Source organism: Calonectris borealis, chromosome 2 (assembly GCF_964195595.1).
Source record: "Calonectris borealis chromosome 2, bCalBor7.hap1.2, whole genome shotgun sequence".
Taxonomy (NCBI): domain Eukaryota; kingdom Metazoa; phylum Chordata; class Aves; order Procellariiformes; family Procellariidae; genus Calonectris; species Calonectris borealis.
In genome coordinates, this window is record NC_134313.1 from 78,827,948 (window position 1) to 78,851,626 (window position 23,679).

General features: G+C 38.6%; 1 protein-coding gene across 1 annotated transcript in view; it reads right to left on the bottom strand.

Annotated features, from left to right (window-relative positions):
• Nucleotides 1-282: 282 nt before the first annotated feature.
• ABCA13 (ATP binding cassette subfamily A member 13) overlaps nucleotides 283-23,679 on the bottom strand; it is a 210,761-nt gene continuing 187,364 nt past the window's right edge. Inside the window, exons 50-55 of the mRNA XM_075142413.1 lie at nucleotides 23,529-23,663; nucleotides 20,872-20,975; nucleotides 18,102-18,194; nucleotides 3,372-3,477; nucleotides 2,345-2,482; nucleotides 283-804 (exon numbers count right to left, since the gene is read on the bottom strand). Coding sequence (XP_074998514.1) covers nucleotides 715-804; nucleotides 2,345-2,482; nucleotides 3,372-3,477; nucleotides 18,102-18,194; nucleotides 20,872-20,975; nucleotides 23,529-23,663 — 666 coding nt within the window. The 3' untranslated portion in view covers nucleotides 283-714. The remainder of the gene's footprint in view (nucleotides 805-2,344; nucleotides 2,483-3,371; nucleotides 3,478-18,101; nucleotides 18,195-20,871; nucleotides 20,976-23,528; nucleotides 23,664-23,679) is intronic.

Below are 23,679 nucleotides of genomic sequence, written 5' to 3' on the forward strand. Positions count from 1 at the left end.
GCAACCTGCAGTCATAAGAGAAAACTCATTGTCAAGTATGATTTATGAAACCTTGTTAAATTTATTTAAGATAACTGGGAGGCTGACTAGTACACTAATAACCTCTTTAACATAAAGCCTTATGGAATATAGTGCATCCTTTATACAATAAAAAGGCTAATTTAGCTTGTCACAACACAGAACTGAATTAATATGGAAGACAAAAAAAGGGTCTCAATTTGTGCTATTAAATACAAATACAGGTGATAGCCTAACTGTTGCTACCATTCAGTGGGTTTTTCCTGCCTTGTCATGTAAAAATTAGATGTTAAGTGTGCATGCAAGAGAAGATTACTGTAGTCAAATGAATGTAGATCCACCACAAAAAAAACTCTACTATACACTATAACATTTCAGATCAGCTTTTTTCTTCCTTTTTTTTTTTTTTTTTACACAAAGCTGCATTAATTAGGCCATTTATATTATAAAATTCCAGTTAATTAAAAAGCCTTACTTTTTGACAGATTTTTGGTCTGCATGTAACCAGTTTCTTGTTTTACTGAGAATTGGTAGCATTCCTTCTGGCCTACAAATGCAAACTCACCTCTGCTTCTACTATTTGTTTCTCACACACAAATTGTTAACAGCTGAAAAGTTATTGCATATAAAATGCACGTATATATACACAAACATACACACACATATATGCTGCTGAAGCTGTATCCTATTCTGAGCCTAGACTGGCAGGTGGTCATGATGAACAACAGGAGATTCTTGTGAAGAACGCGAGATTCCTTGCTGTTGTGTAGCAAAATTAATGAATACCTGTAAGATATAAAAAAAGCAGGACTTTCAAAATAACAATACTTGAACTGAAACTTTGGAGACATAGCTGATGATATTTTTCAGTTGCTTTCCTAAGCTTTTGTGATACAAAAATTAATAGTTTATGTTGAGAGAACCCCTCTAGAGATATGTTTTTTAAACTCTAGAAATAATCCCTCTTCATCCCTCTAGCTAAGACAGTGGTTGATGAATTATAAAAATAATGGTACAATGAGTTATTAACTTATGTATGAAAATTATATTTTACTGCTGCACAAGTTAGTGGGAAACAATTGTTTTCATTTGCTTTGAAATGACACACCTAAGGAACTTGACCCTGCTGTTTCTATCAATAACTATCACAGATGAGGGTCCAGATATTTCAAGGTGAAGGTATACTTCTGAACATTGCAGAGTGATGATTCAAAAAGTAATGTGCCTTCTTGATTTTTTTTAAACAGATCTTACTACAGAAAGGCTTGTTTCCTTTTTAATCATACAACAATTTGACAGGAAGGAATGAAGAGTGAAAGATGGCTGGTCTTGATTCAAATGATCATATTCATATGCAAACAAACTCGGGATGCATTATAAGGATGTTTGTTATTCAGAATTATTTTCCTGCTTAAAGCTGACACTCAGTTAGTCAGAGAGAGGAAACAATGATAGGTGACTGAGATGATGAATCACCATGAATAATGGAGAAGAAGTAAGCTTGAGTGAACAATGCCTGAACAATCAACAGGCTGAAATTACCTTATATTCAGACATTCAATGAATAGATCATTTACAAGCAGTTAAGAGATCAGTACAGATCAGAATATTTCATTAATGATTTGCACATGGGAAAAAAAGAATAAGTTCACACCATTTATCATAGAAAATTAATATTTTTACTGGATGTGACTCTCTCAGTTTGTAGAATACATAACAAGAAGTTGCATATGAACATGCTCTAACACATGACGACCACCCAGAAACCCCATCCTTGCTATCATTCTGTTCTTCTTTCTGCCTAAATAGGATTTCACAGTCTTTAGAAGTGGGATCGCTTCTGTCTGTTTGTGCATTTCCACTGTTCTCTAATATGCAGCATGATACTAACTGCAAAAGAAAAATGTCCCGTAAGTCTAAGGTTTAGTGTAATTTGCAGAGACTGGTTCAACCTTTTCAAGGACATTAGTAAGATCCCAGCTTTTGGACTGTGGAGTTCACAGCCCCACCTTCTCATCCTGCACAGATCTAGATGTATCTAAACACTGATTGTGCTTGCACACAGTACAAATATGTGGCTTATTGTGATGCTTTTACTGTGCTAACCTCCAGTGTAAAAGCAATAGGGTTCATGAAATTACTGTGTAGACCTGAGATGGCCTGGAACTGCTGGTTTGTCACATACATTTGGGTAGACCAGCAAATGATATTGTATTCTACTACACCAATAATTACAGTACTCAGCACGTTCAGACACAAACAAGGAAGAAAAAAAAAAGAAAAAGTAAAAAAGAAAGAAAAATAAAAAAGAAAAAGAAAAAAATACCTGCTCTAATGTGGTTTGGCTAATGGAGTAGTGTTTGATTTGGAGAAAAGCTTTCTGATTCTCTAGGACTCTGAAGAGCTCTGCTAAGCATCCCTGACTTCTTGGTACATGGTACTCGAGCAGGTTAAGATTCTGTCCCTTAAAACAAGCAAAAATGATAGAAACAGATACAAGAGAATGCACATTAAGATGAAGTTACACTTGGTTATAACCAGTCTAGTTTCAATAGGCTCTCATTGCAGTTTAACATGGAAAATATGAGCTTTTAAACAAGAATGTATTTTGTCTATGTTGGTAGCACAAAGAAATGTTCATACTCAGAGCACACATTTTCTGCGTATTCTGAGATGACATTTTGTTAATTTCATAAAAGATATAAAAATTTAGGACAATTTTATGTTATAGGTTTTTAATCCAACAGACTAGTGGTGTTACAATGCAGTCTGGGAAAAAGCTGAGTGAACACACACACACACACACAAACATATACACAAACAGATTCATATCCAAGGTAGTCATAGTTTCACATGATTCTTTTCCTAAACATAGATAAAGTAAAAAAAAACAAACTAATTAAAGGCCTTTGAGAGTTTTTTCTTGTCATCTAATTACTATAGGTTTTTTGTAAGGCTTCATATAAAATAAAAGAATCTCAGTAAAGACAGACTTATCATCTACGGACCTTATCAGAAAGCAATCAAAGCAAATACTCTCAATGATTATGCTGCACTCCTACATCAGGTGAACACAAAGGCAAGTTCAACTTCATCAACAATAAAAGCAAAAGGAAATTTTCACTCAGAAAAAGGGCCTGTTTATTTATGTTGCCTAAATGACTGTTTGGAGTTGATTTAATCAATATCACAAGTCAGATTTTTAAGAATTGCTTAATAGGAAAATAAAAGGGATGCTCATACATATCTTTTTCCAAAAAGATCAATATAACCAAACGTGTATATATTGTTCTTACCAGCCCACACTTAACCTGCCCTAGAACAAATACTATGATGAGGAGTTTTAGCTGTACCTTAAACTGTGTTCCAGGAAAATGCAGCTGTAAACAGTCCAAAATCATTCTTTGATAGCTTATTTCTTTACTGAGCCAAACCTTGACAGAATAGCCATCTCCAAACCTGAAAATTATATACAGAAACATAAATCCATTTGTCTACACTATGAAGACAGGAAGAACATTTGTTTCAATTGATTTTCCTATAACGATTATGTCAAATAACATCATGTATGCCTAGTGTATTATCACTGTGATTTTAGTATTATACTATTGAACAATAGAATTTCAATGAGAAAGTTGTTAAATTAATGATAACAAACAGAAACAAACAAAAAAATGTGTTATGCCTACATTTTAATTACTACAGGATATTTCACTATCCAGTGTACCTGAACTTATGCTAACTAAAGTATGCTTTAACTACTATATTGTTTTGAATGATTAGCAAAAAACTATGAAGATTACCAATCGCAAAAACAAAAGAAAAAAAAAATCCTTTAACCTTTATAATAAGAAAAATGGGCATGTAGCACTATTTTTCAAATCTTTTAACAAAGCTGCACAGCTTTTATTTCAGCAATGTGAGTAAAATTGTGTTTTACAGATACACAAAGGCAACTATAGGGGTATTTAGAGAGATGACAAAGTTAATGACTGTTCTTTAGCTCTATGGCCACACAATCTGTCTCAGAATAATTTAGGAAATGAACTTCTCTTTCTAAACATACATGTGATAAAAGTTAAGTACAGGCAATCTAACCAACACATTATTTTTTATTAGATTTACTCACTGCTAATATTTAGTTGGGGAAGTTGTAATAAACCCATAAACACTGAAATGGCAACTGTATTTTTATGTACATTGCTTAAGCGATGGAAGTTATGTGGCACTGTTTCCCAGAGCGAGGTGCAAGGGCAGAATTCAGCAGAGAGATGAGGCAACATGGGGCTGCTGCTGCTGCTGCGTCCCTTCCCTCCCAGCTCTCCTCTGCAGCTATGTGTCCTCCCCTCGGGTTCACCTTCTTGGTGAACTTTGCTAGGGAAAAAAGAGCAGCAGGAGCCAAGTCAGAAGGGCTTTCTTCTGCCACTGCTGTTCCCTGTTGCCGGTGAGCAATGGGAAGGCAGAGCTGGGAGAGGGACAGGGAGCTCGGACTGCATTGGCCACGTCCCCCCAGAAACCTGCCACTTCCTCCGTCTTCCCACTGACCACCACTCCCACATCCTTCACTCCAGCATTACTTCCTTTTCTTCACTCTCCAGCTCCGTGATTGCTCATCACCAAATCCTTTACTACAGTTCTTCAGTTTCTAGTGACTATCCTCTGTATTACTCCCTCGCACCAATACCCTCCTCTCCCATGTCTTTTCTGTGTACAACTTGTGATTCAGGGCAGCAGCAGGGTTAATTGGATCTTACAGGTGTGAAGCACGTTTTCATGTGATCAAAGCAGAAGTATGTATCACAGCACACTCTATGATGCTGCCCTTTTCCAATATAGAAAAAAATGTCTACAGAATATCAAAGTGTAATAAAAAATAGAAAGGACTATTCTGAGACATATGTCCAGTTGAACCACTGTCTGAGCAACTCCCAGCAAAACACTTCACATGAAGCACCACATGTTCCTCATCTATAATACGTGTATAGCAATGTAACGGCTTTGACTTTTATTTTGTGTTGGACCAGAACCTCTGTTGATATAAAGCAATAAAGTCTTCACTGATTTCAGAGCAGTGCAAGTTTCCATAATGAAAAATTCTAGACTGCAGATTTTATTCTATTAAGAATTTCACATGAATTCAAAATATAATTTCCAAGGATCTTCTCAGAGAAGAATCCTATTTCTTTGTGTAGAATGAAACCATAGTTGCTACGTTTTCGGTATGACAGCGGCAGCTTCTGCATAAGAAGTTGCACTGTATGAAAAGCCACATCACAAATAAATTATTGTAGGGTTTTCTGGTCTTCGGTTGGGGTTTTTTGTTTATTTTTTATTGCAGTCAAATGCAATCACTGAACTGCTTGAAATGGAGTAAGAAGAAACATTCCTGATGCAGTGTCCCATTTGTTTGTTCCTGAAGGACATTATACGAATTAAATCCTATCGGGTCCAAGCTGCAGGGTACCAAATATTCACTGAGCAATAAGACCTGACAGATGAACAGTGCTGTTACACCAAAGAGATCCAGAATAAGGTGAAATCCAAAGCAGTGGCTGGCTGATTTGCTTTGCAATGGTTTACTAACACATAATAGATCTCTAATTAAATGTTTTAAATGCATAGCATCATCGCTAAAAAAATAAATGTGACAATAAAAAAAGATGTTACAAAGATGGATATAGTTAACAAGGGTGTTCAATTTAGTTGACAACCATCCTGAGGCAACGTTTTACAAGAGATCATTGATTCTGATCAATTTTCTGGCATCTCTACACAGCCACCATTGAATTACTGTTTGAAAAATGCTGGCTTATGGAGATGTTCAACAGTCTCATAAAATGAGATTGTTTTATGCAATGAAGTTTCCAAAGAAAATGAATCAAAATTTTGATTAGCAAAGACAGAGAAGTCTCTGCAACTTTTGTTTAATTCTAAATTGTGAATAGCATAAACACCAGCATGGTACAAATAAAAAGCTTTAAAAGATTTTTTCTTTTGGCTAGTCAAATTATGATGCTTCTATACTTTGATTTTATAATTCATTTTAGTACAAGAGCTCCCCATATAGAGTAAGCTCAAAAGCAATAAAAATTTCCCCTTGCTATAATCAGCAAGCTGCTTTCAGTAGCAAACTGAGGCAATGGAAATTGAGTTGACCATTTTTTTTCACTCTGTTTTCCTCTCTGATTCAGACAATATAATTAATTCAGAAACCCAAAGTGGAATTACAGAGAAAAGCACAATCTGGTTTGATTAGCACTGTTAGGATCAAACCTTTAGCACCTGATAGTTCAAGACCTAAGGAGGGAAACATTATCATTAAAATGGCGTACGTTGAGCCAGCACACCTGTTCACCAGCCATCTGCTGCAAAAGAATCACCATCTCTTCAAAGCTATTCAACAAAGATATTTTCCACCGCTAATTTCTACCACATTACTTTAACAACACCTGCATTTTTATTTGTGTATACAGACACACACACAAAAACCCCCACATATTCTGACAAAAAAAATTTTTCTTCTCTATCCTTCCTCTTCTCCCTCAGTCAAACTAGTTGTTCACGCTAGACTTTCACCTCATTAGTGGTTCTGGGAGTATTACTTATTGAGTGCTTTACCTACTAAAATGCCACCATGAGACTAAAACTAAAATATAAATTCCCAGACTAGTTGTAAACTAATTAACTTGAGTATTAACAACAGCATCAGCTGCAGAAGCATGAGCTTAGCAAGGACTACAAAATGCATCCAAGAACTCCACACCTTTAATTACATAGGCCTCAAGCTAGCTGAGCAGCTCAAAAAACAAGAGAACAAAAGGAACATAAAATAGCAACAAAGAATAGTCGAGTGCTTGTGGGTAAGGATGAGGGGGAAGGCCAACAAGGCAGATATCCTGCTGGGAGTCTGTTATAGACCACCTAGCCAGGATGAAGAGGCAGATGAAGCATTCTGCCAGAAGCTGGCAGAAATCTCACAGTCGCTAGCCCTTGTTCTCGTGGGGGACTTCAACTTGCCGGACGTCTGCTGGAAATACCACACGGCAGAGAGGAAACAGTCAAGGAGGTTCCTGGAGCGTGTGGAAGATAACTTCCTGATGCAGCTGGTGAGGAAGCCTACCGGGGGAGGTGCCTCGCTTGACCTGCTGTTCACAAACAGAGAAGGACTGGTGGGAGATGTGGTGGTCAGAGGCCGGCTTGGGCTCAGCGACCACGAAATGGTAGAATTCTCGATACTTGGTGAAATAAGGAGGGGGGCCAGCAAAACCGCTACCATGGACTTCCGGAGGGCGGACTTTGGCCTGCTCAGGACACTGGTCAAGAGGGTCCCTTGGGAGACAGTCCTGAAGGACAAAGGGGTCCAGGAAGGCTGGACGTTCTTCAAGAAGGAAGTCTTAAAGGCGCAGGAGCGGGCTGTCCCCATGTGCCACAAGAAGAACGGGCGAGGAAGACGACCGGTCTGGCTGAACGGGGAGCTGTGGCTGGGACTCGGGAAAAAAAGGAGAGTTTACCACTTGTGGAAGAAGGGGCAGGCAACTCAAGAAGAGTACAGGGATCTCGTTAGGTCATGCAGAGAGGAAATTAGAAAGGCAAAAGCCCAGCTAGAACTCAACCTGGCCACTGTCATGAGAGACAACAAAAAATGCTTTTACAAGTATATTAATGACAAAAGGAGAGCCAAGGAGAATCTCCATCCTCTATTGGATGCGGGGGGGGGAACATTGCCACCAAGGACGAGGATAAGGCTGAGGTACTCAACGCCTTCTTTGTCTCAGTCTTTAGTAGTCAGAGCAGTTATCCTCAGGGTACTCAGCCCCCTGAGCAGGAAGACAAGGACGACGAGCAGGATAAACCCCCCATAATTCAAGAGGAAGAAGTTAATGACCTGCTATGCCACCTGGACGTTCACAAGTCTATGGGGCCAGATGGGATCCACCCGAGGGTACTGAGGGAGCTGGCGGAGGAGCTTGTCGAGCTGCTCTCCATCATTTACCAGCAGTCCTGGTTAACTAGGGAGGTCCCGGACAACTGGAGGCTTGCCAATGTGACGCCCATCTACAAGAAGGGCCGGAAGGAGGATCTGGGAACTACAGGCCGGTCAGCCTGACCTCGGTGCTGGGGAAGATCATGGAGCGGTTCGTCCTGAGGGCGCTCACAAGCCATGTGCGGGACAACCAGGGGATCAGGCCCAGCCAGCACGGGTTCATGGAAGGTAGGTCCTGCTTGACCAACCTGATCTCCTTCTATGACCAGGTGACCCGCCTACTGGATGAGGGAAAGGCTGTGGATGTGGTCTACCTGGACTTCAGTAAAGCCTTTGATACTGTCTCCCACGGCATTCTCCTCAAGAAGCTGGCGGCTCACGGCTTAGACAGGTACACTCTTCGCTGGGTAAAAAACTGGCTGGATGGCCAAGCCCGAAGAGTTGTGGTCAACGGAGTTAAATCCAGTTGGTGGCTGGTCATGAGCGGTGTTCCCCAGGGCTCAGTACTGGGACCGGTCCTGTTCAATATCTTTATCAATGATCTGGATGAGGGGATCGAGTGCTCCCTCAGTAAGTTTGCAGACGACACCAAGCTGGGCAGGAGTGCTGATCTGCTCGAGGGTAGGGAAGCTCTGCAGAGGGACCTGGACAGGCTGGATCAATGGGCTGAGGCCAATTGTATGAGGTTCAACAAGGCCAAGTGCCGGGTCCTACACTTCGGCCACAACAACCCCATGCAACACTACAGGCTTGGGGAAGAGTGGCTGGAAAGCTGCCCAGAGGAAAAGGACCTGGGGGTGCTGGTTGACAGCCGGCTGAACATGAGCCAGCGGTGTGCCCAGGTGGCCAAGAAGGCCAACGGCATCCTGGCCTGTATCAGAAATAGTGTGGCCAGCAGGAGCAGGGAGGTGATCGTGCCCCTGTACTCGGCACTGGTGAGGCCGCACCTCGAATACTGTGTTCACTTTTGGGCCCCTCACTACAAGAAAGACGTTGAGGTGCTGGAGCATGTCCAGAGAAGGGCAACGAAGCTGGTGAAGGGTCTAGAGAACAAGTCTTATGAGGAGCGACTGAGGGAACTGGGGTTGTTTAGCCTGGAGAAGAGGAGGCTGAGGGGAGACCTCATCGCGCTCTACAACTACCTGAAAGGAGGTTGTAGAGAGGTGGTGTTGGTCTCTTCTCCCAAGTAACTAGCGATAGGATGAGAGGAAATGGCCTCAAGTTGCACCAAGGGAGGTTTAGACTGGACACTAGGAGAAATTTCTTTACTGCAAGAGTGGTCAGGCCTTGGAAGAGGCTGCCCAGGGAAGTGGTTGAGTCACCATCCCTGGAAGTATTTAAAAGATGTGTAGATGAGGCGCTTAAGGACATGGTTTAATGAGCATGGTGGTGCTGAGTTGATGGTTGGACTCGATGATCTTAGAGGTCTTTTCCAACCTTAATGATTCTATGATTCTATGATTCTATAATTTCCATAACAGGAATTACTAAAAGTAATTCCTAAAGGCTAAAATTTTTCAGCATCAAAGAAAGATGACAAGGTGGTAGAAAGCTGTTTTTATAGAGCCCAGAATCTTGACTGGCCTAAGGAATGTGACTAAGGAATGGTTCCTCACTCTCCTATGTTTCTCATGCAAGAACAGGGGGCATCAAATTAAATTATAGGGAAGGCAATGCAAAATCAGTAAGAGGAAGTAATTTTCCTTACAGCACATCGGGAAACTCTACAACTCATTGACACAGGATGTACTGGATGCCAGAACTTGACATGAGTTGATTAAGAGATTAGAGAAATTCACAGGGGGCGGGGCAGGGGGAAATCCACTAAGACCATCTCTGGCTCAGGAATCCTCTAAGCAACAAATTGCTGAAGGGTGGTTGAGTAATGTGGAAAAGTAACTTCATGTGCTTATCTTATTCCTGTACTTTTCCCTCCTGACTGCTGTCAGAGAGAGGATATGGTGCTAGATGGGTCTTTGATCCGACCTCATGGTTGTTTCAGTATAAATATCACAAAGAGGATGTCAGCCTGGGCTAATGACCCAAATGGTCCCTCAGTTCTCAGAATGCTTTTGCAGCCCATGATACAGTTCCACAGCCACACTGCCAGCAGTACAAAGATAGATAATATAAAACTACTTCAGATATGTGTTTCCACAAGCTCCAGTCACACACTGGAATAAAGTGTAGACAGATCTACACTGATGAGGAAGTCCCCTGGCTGCTCTCCTGGTGCTCTTTCTAGCTTTGCAATGGGAATGGAAGTGGATTTAGTTGCCCAAAGGCTGAAAATTCTCGTAAATACCAAGTGAAGGAGTTACCACTTGGGGCAGATCAAGTAATACTAACTTCTCAATGTTCCCTTCTGCCCATTCCTCAGAGGTCCTGGTTCAGAGATTTGAACGGGGACAAGAAAAGTTGCTGAAACACAATGCCTTGTGGCCAACACAGCTGAGCCTAGACTTGGCTGGTCACAAGGGGTCCATAGGGGTACTAACCGAGTGTTTTTTGAAGCTTGACCCATGAAATCCTGTTTTCTGTGAAGGGTGAAAAAGAAAGTCCATTATCAGCAGACTTCTATTCGCTTTAAAAAAAAAAACAAACCTGTATTTTAATTTAAAACACTTAGGAGTTTGCTTGCCTGCAAATGCATAAAATCAAACCTAGAAACCACTGTTTTAACTTACAGCAGAGTCCAGAATGACCAGTTTATTGAATCACACTCTTCCCGAAGCCCGTTTACCATCTCTTCTCTCCCCCAATCATAATTGCTAAATGTAACCTCAGGAAATCAAGAACATGGCCCTATTTCCTAAACCTTGATGAATAAGAAAAGCATCTAATCATCCATGTGCTTTTTTTCCGCTAATCAAAGATTACATTTCCTGGAGAATGATGTGCTATATATATACATCAAAAAATTACAGCTCCCGGAAAGTTTACTGGTGGAAATATAATGTGCATACTTTATGTATGCGCTAGTCTGATTGATCAAAAGATTACTTCAAAATAACATTATTGGATAAAAAAATAAAAAAATAATAAAGAGAACATTGGCACTTAATGTCTGCAAGGAACTGCATCTTTTAGAATATATGTCATAAATCAAAAAGAAGGAATAATTTGTTACTGCGCTGTTTGTCCCTCTGCTTTGGTTTACATTCATTTGCAGACAGATATGGTTCTACTTTCCCTAAGTGAATAGGCCTCATCTAGACAATCTAAATTAGTTATTCCAGTATGATTGCCGAAGCACAGGATACAGATTCAGGTCATTCCTCTTACAGCCCTAGACACAAGTACAATTTACAAAGAGAACAAAACTTGAACAAGTCTGAAAACAAACCACTTTGAAAAACATTGAAAAAAGAAACAAAAATTGAAATAAAATGTATTAAAACAAATACATCACAGTTTAAGACAATTTTAAATGACACAATAAATTTAATTATTCATCTATTAAGTGGCAGGTAAAGACAATATCTAGGAAGGAATAAATGTTATTAAATTTGAAATAGTTGCTTTGTTTTTAAAAAAATGTTAAAATCAAATGCAAATATACTATCACTCGCAAAACGTGAATTCCTTCTGCAATTATTCAGAACAACATCAGTGTTGCTGAACAGATAAACTTGATTAGATGTAAACAAGCAAACAAACACCACAAATAAATTGTAAAATGTGTCTTCCATATACTATTCATAGATTTTGTTTCATCATTTTTAATTTATTATGATTTTTTCAGGGTAACAGTAGAAATCTGAAAACAGTTATTAAAACAATGAGTAACACTTGTTCAAGAATATTGTACGTGCACTATTTGTTCACACACACTCCAGGCTTTCACATCAAGCCATCTAAAGTTAATTTCTGTGTTCAATAATATCACTGCCATAACAGTGACAGCCTCAGGTTATGAGCAATGCAGGGTACGACTTTGCCTTGCTCTCTGAATGTAGGCATTTAAGTGCTCAGGTGGGATTTCCAAATATGTGGTAAAACCCTCAAAAATCTTATTAATTGTTTATACATGTGCACACACAAAATCTGGCTGTATATGAGCTTGTATATCCGCACATACAGGCAAGTATCAGAGATCTGTTATTCTTGTATTATTTAGATATTACATTCCCAGAGAAACAAGAACAGCAGCACTATAACTCTGTGCAAGGCTGATGGCGCAGCCTACAAAGAGCCAAAACTGTTTCCTCAAAGTACTTTCTGGGCCTCAACAGTGAAAAAAGCAGGAGGAAGTAACATTAACATTGTGTTGTTATCACTGTCTTCTGGCGTACTGATTTTTTTAAAGTGAGTTTAAAAAAAAAATCATGAGGATATTACACACTAAAATGTCTATTAAAAGGACCTTATCAACATTTCAAGGTCAAATTCTCATGTTAAAAAGTGCTAGAATGGAGACCAGCTGTGAAATTAAGATCTAAACCACTGGTATATTTGCATTATGTAATAAGCTTTAATTACATCATCACATATCATCTCTTCATGAAATCCCTATCATGACTGCCTTACAAGATATACTGGAGGTACATACTATCCTGGTTTCGGCTGGGATAGAGTTAAATTTCTTCCTAGTGCTGTGTTTTGGATTCAGTATGAGAAGAATGTTGATAACACACTGATGTTTTCAGTTGTTGCTAAGTGCCTTCCTAGTCCAAGGACAGCTTCCACGCTCTACCGACTGAGCTAGGTGCACAAGATGGGAGGGAACATAGCCAGGACAGCCAACCCAGCTGGCTAATGGGGTATTCCATACCATGTGACGTCATGCTCAGTATATAAATGGTAGGCGTGTTCCAGGAAGTAGCGATCGCTACTTGGTTATCAGTCAGCACAGGTGGTGAGCAATTGCATTGTGCATCACTCATTTTGTATATTCTATCATTATCATCATTATTATTGTTGTTGTTGTTGTTATTATTATTATTTTCCCTTTTCTGTTCTGTTAAACTGTCCTTATCTCAACCCATGAGTTTTTCTCACTCTTACCCTTCCGATTCTCTCCCCGTCCCACCGGGGGCCGGGGTGGGGGGAGTGAGCAAGCGGCTGCGTGGTATTTGGCTGCCTGCCAGGTTAAACCACAACACTGCTCAGACAAGTGGCTTTATTTACTGCAACATCTAGAAAATGTTGCAAATAGGATAGCATATTGATGGGAAAAGGAAAGAAAGTTCACAGTTCTGGTACAGCCCTAGGGAACCAAATCCTACCCTTTCACTCCAGCACACCGGTGGGATCTGTGGTAACTCACTTAGACCACATTTTTCACTACTGCTTTCCTATCTTGTTAAGGGCCCACCTTGAGACCTAGGGCACCAGTTTGCTGAGGGAATTTGTAGTACTTTGAGAAACACGTACAGCTACAGCTGAAGTTAACAGGTGGTGTACTTTGAATGTAATGTTAAACAAATGAAAAATATTTAGCCATAAACTGCTCAGATTGACTACCCAAACTTTTAACTTTAGCATCATGCTTCAGTTACTCCTCTATAAAATGAGAATAATTATTTCAAATCCAGTTTCCCAGAAGTATTGTGGAAAACCTAGATCTTGATATTTATGAAGCACTGCTCCAATGAATACTGATAATATGGTATTTAGAGACAGGTTTGAAAAATGTTTAGTAAAAACAGTACACAGATCACATACTAGGGAAGGAGGAGAATATGAAATCTTAATTAGCTGCTGGTCATTGAATGAATAGGTACACAGATATAATACAGTTTCCTGTGGAAAATACAGTATAAAATGACCAAAAAATGCATTGCAATGCACACGCACAGTAGGGCTGAATTAATGTTGCACAAAGTTTTATGAAAGCGCAAAGATATTGCTCATTTCTGAGCTCTCAATCTGTGTGCTTTTAAAGTTGTAAGAACTCTTTCCTTCAAGCTTTCCTCTGGGAAGATAAACTAATAACTATATTACATGAATACACATGCACTGCCTTAATATATTTTTCATGTACAAAAGGAATTTGTTTTCTCGTCAACGGGAATAAAAATTATATTAATTTCTATATTTTATGGCATGTAAGAAACTTACTGCTAGTATATCTGTCAGTATAACACTGTTTCCACTGAAAGCTGAAATATTGATGAGATCTTTAAACTTAATCCTCTCTTTTCCATTTAAGAAATCTACATGTGTGAGTTTGAGAAAAGCAATAAAATATTCTCAATCAATGTTTTAAAAAAAAGGTAAAGTGTAAATAGCTTGCCAGCACATTTTCCATTCCAATTCTGCCATAACAATGGATTAATTGTTGAGTAATTTGATCAGATGGCTTGCTGATAAAATTTGAGCAAAGGCTTGATATGTGTCCAGCACTTGAAAAATTGGTATGGGTTTTTCAGCTATGAGAAGTATGTCCAGATGGCCCTATAATGAAGGATAGTATTCAAAATGTTGTTCCCAGAGGATTGGCCAGCTGTATCTAACATGGAAATGCTTCTGTGAATTTTTAAAAAAACATTAAGTATAATGGAGAATACTGGAGAGAGCATTTAAATGTAATCCATTCACAATTTAGAGTAATTGACTCAGTTGGCAGGAGTCGTCTGAAATTAGGTTTTAACGGGCACAACTGCTAACACATCGATCTCATACAAACTACATCTAGAACTAAGATGCTAACTTTTTGGAAATTGCCCTTCAGTTCTTCTTTCCAGCTAAAACCTTTCTTGGCATTATTCAGAAATTGCCACCTGCAACAAAAGACCTTTCTAAAGAAGTCCAATGCTTATTATTCTATTGAGAAACATTGGAGGGTACTTTAAATCTGTTTAAACATACATAAATATAGTCAGGGCTCAACAGTTGGGTGCAGAAACCCAAACACCTACATTTGTAGCGAGAAGACATTTTTGGATGAGCATTTTGTAACAGGCTTGCACAAGAGCTGGACAAATGAATCAAGTCTCACACATTAGAAGCAGCATGTGTCACTTTTTATATCCCTGTGAAGCTTTTATGTTTCACATTAGCATCTTCCTGGAGCTCACCCATACCCTTCATAGAAGAATTTTGTACCGCCATCTGACAAAGCTGTACTCAGTCCAAGATTATGGTCTTTCACATCTGCCAAGGGCTGAAAGTGTAGTGAGAGAGAAAGCAGAATCCTTGAAACTTCCCACCACAGCAAAGAAGCAAATTTAACAGGGCCCCAAGGAAGATCCATTAAGCCTTCATCACACATCCATCAAAAAGGTGACATTAACCTAGACTTTACAGGCTGGAAGGGTACTATAGGAAAAGCAAATAAAACAATCCTGAGGATTTCCATCAAGACAGACAGAATCGCCAGGAAGGGAAGAAAAAATGTCATTTTAGTGGACATAGCTACATTTAAAAGAGGAAAAAAAATCTTGAGATATGCTAATGCAATTGCATGTAATATCAAAATGTACTCCTACTGTTATTTCTTACAACACAGGACTCATTGTATCATATATAAAAGCTGTATGAAAGTTTTCTTTGGTTTAAATGTTTATGCAGTGTTTAGATTTCTTTCCTTCTTCCAATCTTCAAAGCTAGATCAGGTCACTTATACTTGATTTTAAAATATTTGTTCAATTTAATTTAGTCTGTCTGAAGACAGACTAAAGGATATCAAGAGCTGCTTATAAATAAAAGCAAAATTAAAAAAAAAAAAGAGCTGTAAAAGGTAACAGAAAAACCACAATAATCTACAACTATGGTGCCCATTAATTTATTTTAGTACCATTCTTGCCTGTTAATATAAATATGTATATTACTAGAGTAATTCATTCACACACATGGCACACAAAAGCACCATCAAAAAACAATTTTTATGGTACGAGTAATTTCGATTAAATCAGATGCAGCAAAATCAGTTTTGCTTATGCTTTCCTTCACTACCTTGCTTCATGGAACAGTTTTGTTAAACTAAATGTAAGGTGATGGGGTTTTTACTGTGAGATGGTGCCAGGGACAAATAAAATAGCAAGTGCTAATTGCAGGAAAACACTGAAAAATAGAACTGACGAGTGACTATACCAGTGGAAGGTGGCTCTTAAGGAAAGTGTCCTTTTGCCAGTAGGTGTTTCCTAATAGGTTTAGAAATCCTTATGGTCTATCACTTTAGAAGGAACAACGTTTTGCTCTGTATGGCAGTAAGGATGATAGGGCTATTAAATGATAGGGAGGGAAAAAAAATGGGGAGGAAGGAGTAACTCGTACTCTTTCAAGTCCTGGAAGTTTTTCAGGATGTTCACAGGTGGAGTGGAAAGTGAGAAAATGAAAATATTAAAGTAATTTAAAGCTTAATTATTTCAATGGGGTTTTTTTTGAGTAATAAGTAAAAGAATCCTGCTTCTCTTCTCCTTTCCCATCTCATGTAGTTGCAGAGGTCTTCCATAAGGTACATGGCAGCGTATCTGGAGATTGTCTTCAAATAAGTTCAGAATATGAATTACACAGAGGTACTGGGTTTCTTAATGTCCTAACAATTACTTTATTTGTTAGGTGTGTGATAGCCTGGGGATTATGATGGAGCACTGTATTGGCAAGTAAAGAAAACCACAGTCAGGAATTCTGTCTGGAGGGAAGTTTGGAAGCCAGAGTCAGCAACAAAATAATAGGAGTACAGGGACAGTCTTTGGCTTCTCCCCAGCACTTATCAGAAGTTTTCCAAAGAAAGCAAGGAAATGTCTTTACTGCATGCTTACTTAAAAAAAACAAAAAAAGAAACAAACAAACAAAAAAACCAAACAAAGCTTTAACAACTGTGCGTATATGAGTTGTTTTTTTTTTTTTTAAGACTCTGCTCTCTACAGTGGCTTTGCTCCCAGAAGCCAAGAAAATGAATTAGGCAGTCAGAGCAAATTCAGGCAACTGCATGACTTTAATTAAATCCTTTGATAAAGCTAGTGACTATTTTTTCCTAATAAAAGGTTCTAAAGTTTTAGAAAAATTCAGTAGGTCCTGAACAATAAGAGTAGAAAATTTGGAGACTAAATCAATCAATAAGCTAGGAGTTAAAGGGATTTTAGTGCTGCCTGAAATGAAAAATCTTAGTGCAGCTTCAGCTACACAGTTTCTATGGAAAGCCCCAGCAATATTGGTATCCAGTGCCCATATTACCCCACATGAATGTCACTGACATGCATTAAAGAACTGTCATGGCAATACAAGAACAGCTAATGCAGCTGCGAAACAAGGGCCTAGACTTCTACCCAAAGGGAAGGACAGAAAGCCAAAGTGCCCCCAAGGGACAAGAAGTTATCTGAGACACAGATAACTTCTGCCCTATAACCACGGCAGACAGCAATTCCAAAACATTTCTGTAGAGCTTGTTTACATTGTCAAATGTATCTGCACTTAAGAGTGCTAAATGCTGAGCTAGTACAAAGCAGTGTAGCTTTGCTGCCTGTAAATTAACTGTATCATTTTACACAGCTGACTCTCTGGGTGTCACAAAAATTCTGCTTATTATGGAATGTAAATGTTGTAGCTATAAGTTCCAGCAACTTTCCCCTCAGCTTTTGATCCTGTTTCCTTTACGGTGGTTTGAGCCTGTTCTCTAAATAAACATCCTCATTAACAAATATTAAATTAACTCGTGAGCAGAGTTGAAGCAGAAGAGAGGCTCATGCACACCAGAAGAAGGATGCAGAAAACATAGCATAAATATCTGCAATTGCCAGTGAATTCGGCAGGAAGCAGAGATGGTCCAAAATACCTTGTCTTACGGGCTGCTGACCTGTTAAAAGTGCTTCTTCCTGTTACAAGAAATGCTCACAAGGAACCAAAGTGTATTTCATCTCAACGTATTGAGTTCTCACAACCTATTTCTCAGCTTGAGTGCAGAAGTGCTTCATTTTAGATACAGATCTGTCTCTTTCAATTACCAGTGCAGACTACAAAGCATTTTAGCAATGCCATATGTCAATTTAGCTTGCTAAGATATCCTAATTTGCTCTTTTATAACTTCAGTGATGGCAGGAAAAGAAAGATGTGCTTAGCAGTCGTAAGTATTTATGCCTTGGCACTATTAAGGTGTCTAGCCAGCTCTTAGATTGAATGAGGCTGCAGAAGGTTTGATGTTGACGTATAATACCTGTTTTTAATGTGCTGGGGAGAACCAAGACACTTGAAACTTCCATTGACCATAATAGCAAGCCGTGTGCAGAGGGCTTCACATTCTTCCATACTACAAAATAAAGTGAAAAAAAAGATTAAAAGAATAATAGTGAAAACAGAGAACATTATTTATACCTAACTTTAATTAAAGTGGAAGGAATCTGGACAGCTGCAAAAATGGGTACACAAAACCTTTGACTTTAAAGGCGACAGTCCAAGTTTTAATCCTAGTCAGTACATACCAGAAGTTATTACCACATGACAGCTAGAAGAGAGCCCTAAAATGGAATTTGTGTTTTTAGTCCAGAACTAATTAGACAATTCTGGCCACAATACAAAGGTTTTATTACCACAGGCAAATACCTGATAGGCAGTCTCAGAAATGCCACAGAGTGTGAGAGCCATGAACCCTGTTATTCCCTGTAATATCTGTTTATGGTCACCCTGTTATTCCCTGTAATATCTGTTTATGGTCATTCTGAGCTAAAGGATAGAGGGAGAAGAATGCTCAGCTTGCCTCTTGCATAGTACCTACCCTTAAAAAGTAGTTACCCTTAGTCTGATTGCAGGATAGAAGATGATGCAAAACAATACAATCCATACAGAATTTAGGACATGGAAATGCAGCTGAATAGATAAGCAGGATCCTGTTAGATGCAACTGCTTCAGATGACAAATAATAACTTTGACTTGTAAAGCTTAGGGCAGATGGGCTGCCATTCGACATATTATACAGAATTGTGTGAGCAGTTCTTCCAAAGCATTCCTTTAGACATAGGGCATCAGTCAGGACATATCCGTCATCTCAAAGAGGAGTCAAAGTTGTTTGATGTTCCTGCAATTCACTGCGTGCACTCCCCAACCCTTCTGAGATAGCTAAACAAGAGTTGTCTTTTGTGCCTCAGCCATGTGCCAGTCCAAATTAAAGTGCTTTTACTGAACAAGCATGGCAATTAAGTACCCTCCTAGGAACAATTTCCTTAAAACAGGACAGGGATATGGTGAGAACTGCCAAACCACTATATTTGAGAGAGATGGGGAGAGGGCTTGCTAACACATCTTCCCACAAATCAGGAAGTTAGCTGAGTCTCTTTGGGGTGCAATAACTCATAATGCTCTCCTTGGCATGACACTGCCCAGCTGTGGCAAAATAACACAAATTTAGGCCTGTATGGACAGTTAATACAATCTCATTCCTCCTGCCCTCAAAACAAAAGTTAAGCATTGTCTCTGAAAATTAAGTAAATAGACCTCAAAAACGAATTTTTACACAGGAAAATATCTCTATACCTTATGTTGTTATTTGCTGATATGCATGAAGACTCATTTAATTTAAAAAATTCCTTTACTTATACAAATAGCCTTTGAAAGAATCTCTAATAATTCTCCAATGGCCTTCAGCAAATAGTATAAATAGTATAAAATAATTTCTCCTTCCTCCACCCTGACAACAATGTCTTATTAATTAGAAATTAAATGTGTACATTATCACTGTACTTATATCTGCTTCAAGTCATTCATTTGTAGAGGTGAACAAGTAATTAGTAACAATTCGATGGATTTTTTTGTTGTTGTTTGTTTGTTTGTTTACAGCATATTAGTAATGAGACCACAGCTCTTTTCTGTTTAGCTGGTGTTTGACAACTAGGGGTTCTTAATCCGGACTGAAAAGTCAAAGCACACCGTTTCCTGAAAATCACTCAACTTAATTTACAATGCATGATTTTTGTTCCCTAAATGATTGAGCTTGTAAGCACTTGGGGATCAAATACAGGTATGTGATTTTCAAGATTCAACTTCCATAAACAGAATACTAGAAACTTTTGAGAGCAGTTTCCATCAATAATGTAGCACACGCATGTACAGGGACAACAAATACATTTTGAGAGCACCTGAAAAAAATTTAACAATATCTAGAAAATATTGAGGGAAGTTTTGTTACATTCTTTTATTGATTCATCTATGCTTCAAACCTCACTTGGCCAAAATGTTACATTGCTGTTTTGATTAATGAGTTGTGTCCTCTCTGGGCAGGTTTTCATGATCTCTCCCTCACTTAAAGCCATTTAATATATAATTATATGTACTATACTATATTCCCTAAGGGAACATTTAATTTATTCCATTTTACTACAGATATTACAAAACAGTATTGATGTTTCCCCCATTAAACTGATGTACCAATGACCATAGCAGAGAATTTACAAGATATTTAATGTAGATAGACTCTTCTAAGAGGACGGGGTCACTCCTGTCATTTCCAGTAGTGCACACAGAGAATAGCTGAGCCATCTGTCTTTAGGATGCTGTGGCATACTCTTTTCATACACTAATGCAAGACAGAATCCTTAATAAAATCAAAAGAGGGTTTTCCACTCCCACCTCCCTTAGTAAAGATTTGTAAAGTGGGCAGCTGTGAAAGGATAACCTGGTGTTCCAAGCAAGAAGAGACACTGCAACATTGAATAGAAAGAGCATAGAAAAGGAAGAATGAACTGCATCATTTTTTCTGTGCCTGCAGCCCCCTTGAGCCACATTCTAACCCTTGAAAATTAAATATAGAAAATATTTAGGATTTATGCAAGTTCAATTTCACGAGCAGGAAGGAATTGCCATAAAATACCAAGACATATTCCACGTTTCACACCAGGGTGAGCATGCCTTCGGAATATGCTCTTCTGCTCTCAGTTGACAGCAAGTGAGGAGAAAGAACAGGAATATGCTGGCTGCTGGGATAAGGATCTTACCTGTGGGATGTCAGCACAGCTGCACAGCCATCCTGAACTTCCTTCAGGATGGTTTTCCAAAGGTAGCGTTTAGAGCAGGGATCCATCCCAGAACTGGGCTCATCCTACAGGAAAAATGAAAATGACGATACAGCAGCATGGGAAAAACATACCACAGCTCCAGTCCAGCATGAAGAATTAAGAAAACTCACAATAAAATCACACATTTTTCTCTAAAAAAGCTACATTTTCAGGACGTCACTTAAAAGACACCTTGATCAGTTTTTTGCTTTAACACATATAGTTTCATTTCTAAATTTACAGAAGGCACTTTTTATCAAAGAAATTTATATGTATAATATGTTTATATATTATATACTAATATAACAAATATAATATTACTTATACATATATATGCTTAATAATAATACATTCCTACATATACTTTTTTTAATAGGAGAGAATTGCAGGTGTTTTTCCTCACTTTCTGGGAGGGTTTGGTGCCTGTTTCTCCCCTACATGCACATCTGCCATGAGCACAAACAAGTGGAGAAGAAGTCCTGTAACTCCTGGCTGCCTACACTGCCCATCCCATAGCCAGATGTGGTTAGTATGTTTGGATTCGACATCCTCCAGCAGTCACCCCCAGAGTCCCTTTGAGAAGAACTCTCACCCACAGTGGAGAGAATCCAGGGGATTAAATAACAACCCAGTCAGTGCTGCCCGATGCAAACCGTCTGGCAAACCCATTTGCCACTCGGATGGCTTTCATAGAGAAAGAAGTGCAGCTACAAAAACTACGTTTCCCCTTCCTCCCTAATCCTGCTGTCCTCACTAAATCAAATTTTGACTTCATCTACTCGTGGAAGCAGAAAGAATTGATGGCCAAAAGCCAGTCTCTGTCACTACAAAACTAGGGAGAAGGAAACTCTTCCAGTTGCTTTTTATACTATGGAATTTCATGACGGGTGTCAGTACCTATTAGGTGGTATGGCCTTGGCCAATGTATTTGCAGCAAGGAATCCCAGCTGAAACCTGGAAGCAAAGTTCTCAGGAAAAAAAGCAAACAAAACACCCAGTTTGATGCTGATTTTGGTGCTTAGCTACCAATGGCAGAGGTGAAAAAGAATTCAGTTCAGTCTCCTATTATTTGTGGATAGCTAACAAAGAAAACATAAAAAACAATAAAAATAAAGCAACCCACTCTATTACTTAAATTAATAGCTATGATCCTGGATGCACTCTAGAAGCAGATTCAGTGGTTTACATTGGTGTCTTTGCTTTCAGACAAAAAAAAAGCCTTTTAAAATACTGAATAACTCCTTTAAAATCTGGTAGCTTTCTAAAGCCAGCTAAATGTTTTAAAGCATTTTACATGTTTAGATATTTTTTTCCTCTTGTCATTACATATGCAATAGTCTGTGCCCTGCAGCAAGAAGTAGGTTGAAATGGATACTTGCAGTAGCATGCTGTCATAAAGACATTAAAAAACAGTTGGAGCATTTTCTAAGATCAGGAAAAAGCACTGATTTAAGATTATCTCCTCCTTTTACTAACTGAACCAGGGTCAGTTTAAGCATAAAATGTAAATAAAATAATTCAGTTCCAAAGTGAGGCAATGATAGGAAGTTAGAAGCAGCAAAATGTGTCTGATCTTCTGAAACACGAACCCTGTGAAAACACTGGTTTTATTTAGTTCTTCTTAGCCTGGGATCTATTACTGGAAGCACTGGTTTCCTGCCCAGCTCTGGGAAGCAGTTTCCCTCCCTCTGACAGTTCTGAAAGGTTTATTCCACTATTGAACAGGTTTAGCTCTTCCCAGCCAAGGCTTAAGAAAGGAATGTTCAATCTTCTCTAGTGAAACAATAGGCAATGATAAGAAAGAGAATGTGGCGTCACAATGATGCAGTTCCCCAAGCTTTGTAATTCCCTGATCTTCAATACAAAAGGCATTGTTTAAACTGGAAAGGCCAGTTTCATGCCTAAATGAGCAGTAGGATGCAAGCACCAAAACAACATGTGATAAATAATTCAAATTAATATCATTCAGGAGTATTAGTTTGATTATACGATTTGTGAATCCAACAAAAATATAAGAACTAGCCAGATTTATGAAGCATGATGTAGCAAGGAATATGAATATCCTGAAAAAGATGGGTCAATAATTAATAACACCAGCTCCAAACTACTAATTAAAATAAGAATCTTCCTTCTTAAGGAAGCCAGTGGAATTGTTCATATATATTTTTCTCATATTATATACAAAGTAGAGAATACATAAAGCATTGATATATTTCACATGAAATTAATTGTTACTTCTTCTACGTAAGGAAATCTTAAAAAAAAAATTACATATCCATTTGGGCCATGGGATGTTACAATTGCATTTGTGTGTGTTTAGGGCCCTTTTTCTTTTCCTGCTCACCCAACTACCTCAAGGAAAAAAGAAAAAGAAGGAAAAAGGAAAGAAAAAACAACTTCACTTTCTATTTTTGTGAGCACTGGAGAATAAAACAACAAGTGTTCATACAGCAGAACAAAGAGGACAGTTGTACATCCGTGTATCAATTACTCCCTGACTGACCAGGAAACGACCTGTTTTTTCTTTAGAGCAACATACAAGACAACAAAATTCAATGTAACCCATTTATCATAGGCATAGTATTACCTTTACTCACCAGTAAAAGTATTTGGGGTTTACCAATTAAAGCCACAGCAGTAGAGAGCTTCCTCTTTGTGCCAGCACTGTATGTTCCCACCTGTTTGTCAGCATGGGCATTGAGGTGTAACCGGTTAACAAGGTCCTCTGCAACCTGTCATTTAGAAATT